This window comes from Artemia sp. Qi Xiang Cuo, chromosome 15 (assembly GCF_049724085.1).
Source record: "Artemia sp. Qi Xiang Cuo chromosome 15, ASM4972408v1, whole genome shotgun sequence".
Classification (NCBI taxonomy): Eukaryota; Metazoa; Arthropoda; class Branchiopoda; order Anostraca; family Artemiidae; genus Artemia; species Artemia sp. Qi Xiang Cuo.
The window spans coordinates 15,078,116-15,089,255 of NC_142808.1; the positions used below are offsets into that span (position 1 = coordinate 15,078,116).

At 33.2% G+C, this 11,140-nt stretch overlaps 1 protein-coding gene across 1 annotated transcript in view; it reads left to right on the forward strand.

The window, feature by feature from the left end:
* LOC148943367 (protein Wnt-2-like) overlaps positions 1-9,446 on the forward strand; it is a 109,608-nt gene extending 100,162 nt beyond the window's left edge. Inside the window, exons 7-8 of the mRNA XM_089101851.1 lie at positions 2,626-2,882; positions 9,111-9,446. Of these exons, the coding sequence (XP_088957977.1) occupies positions 2,626-2,882; positions 9,111-9,312 (459 nt within the window). The 3' untranslated portion in view covers positions 9,313-9,446. The remainder of the gene's footprint in view (positions 1-2,625; positions 2,883-9,110) is intronic.
* Positions 9,447-11,140: the final 1,694 nt, after the last annotated feature.

An 11,140-nucleotide genomic window follows, 5' to 3' on the forward strand; every position in this document is an offset into this window, starting at 1 on the left:
TAGTGCAAGGATACCATGCGTTTTAGCGAACATTTCTTCGGTTATAACATTTTCAAATAGTTGTGAATCATGATCCAGGGTTTGCATTGTCAACTCATACATTGTCCTATAGGGTTTATCAAAAGATTGATTGTAGAGTGGGATTCCATTTACTTTACATACAAGAGATGAAACCCCAAACATCTCAAATTTATGTGGTCAACCAGTCCACGAACCTATAACACTAGTACTTAATAAAAATGCCAATGCTAATTTTGATGGAATTTCGCTATTGATAAGGGATGAGTCGGTGAACGTGAACGAGCCTGTGGCAATATGACGTTGATTAGTGATTGTATAAGGAACGAATAGTTTAATATTATTTCCACTGGCTTTCAGTTTTTCCACTGCCAAAGCAACAGAACTCATAACCTGCTGCTTTCGTACATGTAATATTGCCGAGGTGAGAGAGAGAGTTACATCAGGATTGGCAGGAAGTTCCTTTCGTAAAATGAAATTGAATGGGGCAAGGGTCAATTTTATATTCACTTTAATATTTGGTGGTAGCCATTGGGGTATATTAAATATCTCATGATATATTTTTTCGACTAGATGTAATTCACTAGTTGTAGCATTTTTAAGCGCATCTGTACTATTAGTGTCTGTGATATATTGATATTTATTGGAGGAACCTCTCAATACCCTGTATGACTTTGATGTCATCAACATGAACTACGTATAGCTTGTATAATTTGAGAGATTGCTGCTAGTGCTCACAAGTGTTCCATTTATGTTGAGACTGATTTGTCGAAATAAATTATGTAATATACAATTTTCATAGGATGTTCCGTCAGCAAGAATTGGCATTCCGTTGTCGGATTTTTGTACTATCACTTGTAAATCGATAAATGTCGAAGACATGTCCATGGAGTAATCTTCATTGGAATAAATTTGAAAGTGGATATTAAAGGAGAGCGGTTGTTGTGGATAGAATTGTTCATAGTATCCATGTTTTAAACTCACATCAACATTTTCTGCATTGAATAGATCTAAAGATGAAATGATTGAAGGATGGGAGTCCTTATGTGGTAGATGTACCTCTTTTCAGTCTATGAAAAGAAATCCAGTTTCGATCTAACAATTCTCTTCCTGGGGCTTCTTCTTTTTCTACTGTTTATTTTACTAGTCATTTTTTTACTTCTTTTCTTTTACAGGAGTGATGTCTTTCGTTTCAGACCTGAGTAGAGACTGATGAGTGATGCACTGTTTCTCAACCTTTTTAAACCTTTTCCATTTTGTTGAGATTTCAATTGCTCCCCAACGCTTCGCGCACTGGACCTAAGATTGTCCGAAGCACTTTTTTTTAAAATTCTTGCCAGAGCCCCAATCGTATACTTTAGGGGAGGATGCAAAACCTGTCGCAGCCGGTACAATATATTTTTTAGTAAAGGGTAGTGTAGAGCGAAACAGCTTAGCAAACCAACTACCAAGACCATAAGCCAGACATTGATGAACGACCTTTGTAATAGTCCATTCCATTGCCCAGTTGTTTTGGGCCGAGAGTAGCAACATAGCAGTCAATATCAGTATAAATGAATACTACATTTTAATAGACCCCTTGTTTTTGAACACCGACAAAGATGGGTCGAAAATAGCATGTAATCACAGCCAAACCTTTTGATATTGCTAGAGGATCACCCGATTCAGTTCTTAGTGTTAACTGACAGAGTTCCAAATAGGAAGTGTTTACGGGGATACACTGAAGATGCTTTATATTGTAATGGTGAATATGTTCTTGATTGGTTTTTCGATCAAGAACTCGTAAGAGGGGGACATTGCTATTGCCAACTCTGGATGTTTCAACAAATGAAGCGTAGAGAAATATACAAGTGTCCGTTGAGAAGGCAGGTGGGTAGTCAGCAAAAATAACATTAGTGTTTCCGGCACTTTTACCATTGATTATATTCAGTTTAAAGCCAAGAACATCTTTCAGATTATCATTGAGCATAACCTTGTCATTGGCACTGGGTGAACAGATAATTGGCATTAATTGATCACATTTATATTTTTTTCTGAGTTATTTGCCACCAATTATGTGATCCTCATATATAGAGCTAGGCTATTTATGCATTATAGTTTATTTCTCTCTTAATGTTTTTTTCTGTATGTTTTTATTAACAAATGCTCTTTCGATTGGTTTAAAAAGATGGAGTGGGATTGAACTCAAAAAAATAATTCTCGTCAAGGACAAACTTTAAAAATAACTCATTAGAAGATGGAATGGGTCCGCTTCTTTTGATGAAATGGAATACTTTAAGATTTTTGACACCAGATACTAATATGATCAATACATACAGTTTAGTGCATCAATAAATAACAGTAGTGAACGTTTTTCCAGGCTTTATTATTATATCATTATGTGTTTCTATTATTATATGGTCTTTTGATTGGTTGAAAAGAATGGATTGGAATTGAACCCAAAAAAATATTTTTCATTAAAAACAAACTTTAAAGATTACTCATTTGAAGAAAGGCTACTTTTTTTGATTAAATTAAACGCTTTAAGCTTCTTGACACGAAATACTATTATGATCAATACACACAAGCTACTGGATCAATATTTAACAGTAGTGAATGTTTTTTCAGGCTTTAAAACGTCAAGTTCAACTTGTTTGCAAGTGCCATGGTGTGTCTGGTTCCTGTACTGTCAAAGTATGCTGGAGGAAATTGCAAGCCCTACACCGCGCGGCTAAAAGTTTGATGGAGCGCTACGAAGGGGCTACGAAAGTAAAAATAAATAAAAAGCGGAAATGGAGAGTTGCTGGTGAAGGGGTTAGAAAACCGACAAAGAAGGATTTATTATACGTTAACGATTCACCTGATTATTGTGAAGCTGATGAAAGGTAAGGGTGTATTCCTAACACAAAACCATTAAATAAGCATTAAAAACAAAAAATAATCACACAATAAAGAGGGATATTTTATCCCGTTTTTAGTTTTTTTCGTTTTCTGAAATCAAGTTATATTAATGCAAATGTGATCGAAAAAGAGTTGTTTTGCAAATATTTGCGCTAATCGGAATCATGATATTGCAATATTTTATATTTCTCATACCATAAGAGAGGCAAGATTTTCAAAAAGGATATTGGCAAATTATACCAAAGGACTTTACTCCCCTTAGAAACATAAATTTTCATTCCAATTTGACAATGTGTGTTGACAGGATTTTCGCAAAATTGTGCATGACAATTCGCGTTGTGATGTACGTGACGATAAAACGTATTTGACCTGTTGCATTTCAATAGATCTTAAGCTTTAGCAATATTTTTTAAGTTAATAAGTTGATTATATAACTACAATATATTGTAGTTTTATAATCAAAAATATATAAAATTACAATGTATTTTACATTGTTTAACAGAATTCGAACTTTAGCATAAAGAGCGAGGTATTAACAAGGGAGCGAACTTCCTCATATAGGTAATATTATGGGGTTCACCCCCTTGTCAATACCTCACTCTTTACGCTAAAGTTTAAATTTTGTTCCAATTCCTTAAGAATAACCTCTGAATCACAAAGGCCGTTTAATTAGAAGAAATAGCTCTTTTGAAATTACTAACAATACTTTAACGTAAAGAGCGAGGTATTCAGGAGCGGGCGAATGTTTTTAAGCGAATTTTGTTGTTATGTAAAATTACAATTTTATATCCAAATGTTTTTGGATCCAATTACAAATTGTGTAAAAGCTGCAGATTAAATAAACTCCTGTGCTGAGCTAAAAAAAAAAAATAAATATAAAACGTTAAAATTCTTGAATAATTTAAAGGTAATGCTATCTTTTTGTTAGGCATTTCAACATTTATTTTTGTTTTTGAGGTACATTTCCCAAAAAACTAAAAACAATAAGTAGACAACAGGGAAAGGCAGTGTGGTCTTCGTCGCTATTTTTTTCCAAAAAACTATGTTCCATCTTAACCAAATATTTCTCAGCTCGATATCAGTGCTAAGCTCAGACAACCTGTTCGGTTTTAAAATATCTTATCAAAAATCTAAAAATAAAAAAAATAGACAAATGAAAAACCGCTATGGCCTACAATAGGGTCTACCAATTTCAAATTTTGTGACCAACCTCAAACATAAAACGTAAAATGAAAATAAGCGTTGTTTGAGGTTAACATGCTATAGTGGGATCGAATTTCGTGTTACTGGTAAATATTAGTGAAAGGCGATTAATTCTGATAAGTTAAATAGTAATAATACAACTTTATCCGCGCAATCTGCTTTTTTTATATACTATTCTTGAACTATTTCAAAGACTGGTTATTATTCAGTGCGGTCTTTATTAACTTTTCTGCCTTTTTTATCACTTTTTGGTACTACCTTTTTGCTCCGCCAGTACATATTCATACCCTCTTCACGTATCATTTATGCTTTTAAGTATGGTAATCAAAATTCCAAACCAATGGAAAGTAGTAATTTTAGCTTTCATTTGTGATTGATTGCAACCCCCTCTATCAAGACCGTATCCAGCGGGGTTAGGGTGATTGACCCCCCTCCCTCTCCCCTGAAATGTTTTACGACTCGTTAAAAGTAACAAAAATGAATATAAACAAATTTGTTATGTGTTTTTTGAAGTTTTCACTTGTAACCCCCCCCCCAAACCCCCAGAAAATTCTAGATATCGCCCTGCCCTCTATTTCTGAACTTCAGTTTCTTTATTAAATGGGTCTGTGTGATTTGAGCGTACCTGGAGTTTTTTATGTGGCACAGTTTCGTCAATGTAACAATAAAAGGTAAATCACCATTCGAAAGTTTGTTATATAGAACTATTACTATTGTTCTGCAATATTTGTGTGCACTTCTAATACATTTTCTTACAATTTTTTGTACCAGAAATATAAACTCAGCAGAGGGAGTTCGCATGGCGCAGAGTAAGTTGTCAGCATGCATATAATATTATATTTTCTTTACTTCGCTATACATCTTCCTAGGAACAGGGTCTCTGTATATAAACTCTGTATCCTATTATATTCTAGGCTAAATTCTCTATATATTTTATACCACTTTCAAACCACTATCTTTCAAACTGCTCAAATGGTTCGATCCAAAGTGAAATTCTTTTTCTGTTTCTAATTCTGGGGTTAATCTATCTATTATGATGCTTGTTAGATCTGAAATTGAAATTCTTTTCTTCAACTAAAGTATGCAACAAACAACATTGTAAAGGTGTGAAAAGCATCAATAAAGAGTTTTTACCTCCTACTCTTTTCAAGATCTGTATTTCCAGTGTAACTTATTGGCTAAATTTCCAGGTATAGGTTTTCTTGAATTACTGATGTTTTTTCAGCTAAAGTATACAACAGGTAACATTGTAAAAGGGCGAAGAGGATCAAAGCAGAGTTCTTACCACCTACTCTTTTCAAGATCTATATTTCCAGTGAAGCTTATTGACTAAATTTCCAGGTATAGGTTTTCTTGAATTGCTGATGTTTCTTCAACTAAAGTATGCAACAGGCAACATTGTAAAGGTGTGAAGATGATCAAAGCAGAGTTCTTACCTCCTACTCTTTTCAAGATCTGTATTTCCAGTGTAGCTTATTGACTAAACTTCCAGGTATAGGTTTTCTTGAAGTGCTGATGTTTCTTCAACAAAAGTATGCAACAGGAAACATTGTAAAGGTGTGAAGATGATCAAAGCAGAGTTCGTACCTCCTACTCTTTTCAAGATCTGTATTTCCAGTGTAGCTTATTGACTAAACTTGCAGGTATAGGTTTTCTTGAATTGCTGATGTTTATTCATCTAAAGTATGCAACAGGCAACATTGTAAAGGTGTGAAGAGGATCAACACAGAGTTCTTACCTCCTACTCTTTTCAAGATCTGTATTTCTAGTGTAGCTTATTGACTAAACTTCCAGGTATAGGTTTTCTTGAATTGCTGATGTTTCTTCAACTAAAGTATGCAAAAGGCAACATTGCAAAGGTGTGAAGATGATCAAAGCAGAGTTCTTACCTCCTACTCTTTTCAAGATCTGTATTTCCAGTTTAGCTTATTGACTAAACTTCCAGGTATAGGTTTTCTTGAATTGCTGATTTTTCTTCAACTAAAGTATGCAACAGGCAACATTGTAAAGGTGTGAAGATGATCAAAGCAGAGTTCTTACCTCCTACTCTTTTCAAGATCTGTATTTCCAGTGTAGCTTATTGACTAAACTTCCAGGTATAGGTTTTCTTGAATTGCTGATGTTTATTCATCTAAAGTATGCAACAGGCAACATTGTAAAGGTGTGAAGATGATCAAAGCAGAGTTCTTACCTCCTACTATTTTCAAGATCTATATTTCCAGTTTAGCTTATTGACTAAATTACCAGGTATAGGTTTTTTTGAATTGCTGATGTTTCTCCAACTAAAGTATGCAGCAGGCAACATTGTAAAGGTGTGAAGATGACCAAAGCAGAGTTCTTACCTCCTACTCTTTTCAAGATCTGTATTTTCAGTGTAGCTTATTGACTAAACTTCCAGGTATAGGTTTTCTTGAATTGCTGATGTTTCTTCAACTAAATTATGCAACAGGCAACATTGTAAAGGTGTGAAGATGATCAAAGCAGAGTTCGTACCTCCTACTCTTTTCAAGATCTGTATTTCCAGTGTAGCTTATTGACTAAACTTGCAGGTATAGGTTTTCTTGAATTGCTGATGTTTATTCAACTAAATTATGCAACAGGCAACATTGTAAAGGTGTGAAGAGGATCAACACAGAGTTCTTACCTCCTACTCTTTTCAAGATCTGTATTTCTAGTGTAGCTTATTGACTAAACTTCCAGGTATAGGTTTTCTTGAATTGCTGATGTTTCTTCAACTAAAGTATGCAAAAGGCAACATTGCAAAGGTGTGAAGATGATCAAAGCCGAGTTCTTACCTCCTACTCTTTTCAAGATCTGTATTTCCAGTTTAGCTTATTGACTAAACTTCCAGGTATAGGTTTTCTTGAATTGCTGATTTTTATTCAACTAAAGTATGCAACAGGCAACATTGTAAAGGTGTGAAGATGATCAAAGCAGAGTTCTTACCTCCTACTCTTTTCAAGATCTGTATTTCCAGTGTAGCTTATTGACTAAACTTCCAGGTATAGGTTTTCTTGAATTGCTGATGTTTATTCATCTAAAGTATGCAACAGGCAACATTGTAAAGGTGTGAAGATGATCAAAGCAGAGTTCTTACCTCCTACTATTTTCAAGATCTATATTTCCAGTTTAGCTTATTGACTAAATTACCAGGTATAGGTTTTTTTGAATTGCTGATGTTTCTCCAACTAAAGTATGCAGCAGGCAACATTGTAAAGGTGTGAAGATGACCAAAGCAGAGTTCTTACCTCCTACTCTTTTCAAGATCTGTATTTCCAGTGTAGCTTATTGACTAAACTTCCAGGTATAGGTTTTCTTGAATTGCTGATGTTTCTTCAACTAAATTATGCAACAGGCAACATTGTAAAGGTGTGAAGATGATCAAAGCAGAGTTCGTACCTCCTACTCTTTTCAAGATCTGTATTTCCAGTGTAGCTTATTGACTAAACTTCCAGGTATAGGTTTTCTTGAATTGCTGATGTTCCTTCAACTAAAGTATGCAACAGGCAACATTGTAAAGGTGTGAAGATGATCAAAGCAGAGTTCTTACCTCCTACTCTTTTCAAGATCTGTATTTCCAGTGTAGCTTATTGACTAAATATCCAGGTATAGGTTTTTCTTGAATTGCTGATGTTTCTTCAACTAAAGTATGCAACAGGCAACATTGTAAAGGTGTGAAGATGATCAAAGCAGAGTTCTTATCTCCTACTCTTTTCAAGATCTATATTTCCAGTGTAGCTTATTGACTAAATTTCCAGGTATAGATTTTCTTGAATTACTGATGTTTCTTCAACTAAATTATGCAACAGGCAACATTGTAAAGGTGCGAAGAGGATCAAAGCAGAGTTCCTACCTCCTACTCTTTTCAAGAGTAGGAGGTAAGTCACCATTTATCACCAGTCAGTAAATAACAAGTCAGGTGGTTTGTTGCAGCAATGAGTTGTTAGTGGTAATGCCAAGATTGTGATTATTAACTTTCCGTGCACATGCAACATACATGACACTATACTTAAAAACGACCTATGCAAAAAAAGGAAACAACAAAAAAACTTGACTTTTACAGATACAGGAACAAATAGACAGGATTCCTTGTAGAAACATGGTATTTTTATTTGAAAATTCTATGCCCAGGTTGGTAGGAATAGCAATAAGTGGTATCCTTGCTAAGGTAAATTTTGTAGGGGAATAGATAACAGTAAAGGTTACAGACAGTTGCAATTTTTCAAACAGTTCGTGGTAACGAACTGTAAGTAAGGAGCAACCTGGCTCAATAGTAACAAAAACTATAAAAACCGTAGTTTTGATACCAATAGATAAATTAACAGAATTGTATTTTTATGTTGATTTCAAATATATAAGCTTCATTAAGTTTAGTCTTACCCATCAAAAGTTATGTGTCTGAGAAAATTTGCCTTGTTTCGGAAAAAAGGGGAAAACAGCCCCTAAAAGTCATAGAACTTTAATGAAAATCACACCATCAGATTCAGCGTATTAGAGAACCCTACTATTGAAATTTCATTACAATTCAATGTATTTATATATACATATATATATATATATATATATATATATATATATATATATATATATATATATATATATATATATATATATATATATATATATATATATATATATATATATATATATATATATATATATATATATATATATATATATATATATATATATATATATATATATATATATATATATATATATATATATATATATATATACATATATATATATATATATATATATATATATATATATATATATATATATATATATATATATATATATATATATATATATATATATATATATATATATATATATATATATATATATATATATATATATATATATATATATATATATATATATATATATATATATATATATATATATATATATATATATATATATATATATATATATGTACATATGCATATATCTGTGTATATTTTCTTTTTTTCAGATTAAAAAAATACTTTTTTTTATAGCTTAGAGCTCCCTGGAACCCGAGGGCGCGAGTGCAATCGAACCAGTGTTGGTACTGACGGATGTTTGCTTTTATGCTGTGGTAGGGGCTACAGAACAATAGTGAGAATGGAAGAAGAAAAATGTAATTGTAGATTTGAATGGTGCTGCAAAGTCAAATGTGAGAAATGTATAGTAAGGCGTGATATTTATATTTGTAATTAGTTGTAAAATACTAACTGTCATTCGTTTGAATAAACTAATTTATGTATTTAAAATTTGCCTTAGAATGCTGAAAATTATCAAGGAAGTTAAAAAAAAATCTTGACTACTCTTTGAAAAGAGGATATCATATTTTTTTTTTCTTTTTTATGTCAACTTTCATGGCACCAAATCTTTAAAAACTTAACTCCAGAACAATCACTAATTTATCTTTTAAAAAGTCTTTCCATAGAATAAAGCCTATTGAACTTCCTTTCAAAGTCAACAGACGGGTTTTCAGAGAAAGCCTCCGTCAAAATAGCAGGGGAAGAGGTACAACATATTACAAGACAGTTTTTTAAGTACTCAGTGTCAGGTGTTACAACTTGGAGGTAATCTCATTGCACTGTGTTTCTGTATCCCATATCTTGTGTACCAACCCCGTGCAAACAGTCATTGAATCATACTAGTTTTGAAAGGAGGAATTTTTTCGAAGTTTTTCCTCAAAATGAAAAGGGAAGTATATGCATATGGAATGTCTCTATTATGATTGTGCTGCAAGACTGCAAACTCCCTTCACTTCTTCTTTCCTCTATTTTAAATTTTAAGTATATTTTAACTTTTCCCCTTTCCCAAAACACATATCCTAGAGGAAAAATTGAAAAAATGGTTCTTAATACTTTATTTGGCTACAACCAGGAAACTGGACGTCGTGACTAAATATGATTTTAAAACCTTTTAAAGCTGATAGGATTTTTAGCTGAAATCTAAAAACGATTAATCTTAAATATTCTATGAATTATCGTTGCAACCACTTCAAATTAAATTAAAGAGGATAAATTAAAACCACACAGATTAAGCACTCTGAAAAAAACTTTTTAAGCACTTCATAGAAAGTTACTTATTGTTCTAATTAAACGGCCCTTGTGTTTCAGGAGTCGTTTATAAGGAATTGGGACAAAATTTAAACTTTAGCGTACAGAGCAAGGTGTTGAGGAGAGAGCAACCCCGCTCATATACATAATGATTTCTGTTCGTTTTAAGTTTTAACGTTGCTCTTTACTTTCAGTTAAAAAAAAACTTGATTTTTGTTAATTTCTAATCGTTTTTAAATAACGCAAGGATATCTGGCTCCACTTCCACGAAAAAAAACCCTCCCCACGGAACTATCCTTTGGACAATTCAATCCTGGTGAAAATTTACCCGGGACAGTTACCCTTAATATATCCATGCGTAAAATTAAATCGGTAAAGAGAAAGCAAGACATAAGAATATTTCGTTTGGGATTTCTGGAAAATTCCCCCAATGTAAAATTTTCCCTGTAAAATTCACCCTCTGGAAACTTCCCTCTCCATGGAAAATGATCCCCGTGTAAAATCCCCGCATCATAAAATTTGTCCTCCCCTCCCTACCCGAAAAATGTATGGATGCTTCCCAATAACAAATACTATACGAAAACAATGCGCAAATTTTATAACTCAAAGATCTTTCCCCAGGGGCTGTGGGGGGGGGGTAATATAATCTCCTAAGTCATAGCTATTGGTCCTTTCAACTATGCTGAACAAAATAGCTATATAAAAATTTTGAACGGACAATTTTGGAAAAAAGGTGGCGTGAAAGGGGGCCTAGTTGCCCCCCTCCCCCTAAATTTTCTGGTCACTAAAAAAAGCACTAGAGTTTTTTCTTTCCGTTAGAATGAGCCCTCTCCCGATGTTCTAGGCCCAATGATTCGATACGATCACCCCTAGGAAAAACAACAAATAAATACGCATCCGTCATCTTTCTTCTGGCAAAAATTACAAAATTCCAAATTTTTCCAGATAGGAGCTTGAAACCTTTAAAGTAGGGATCT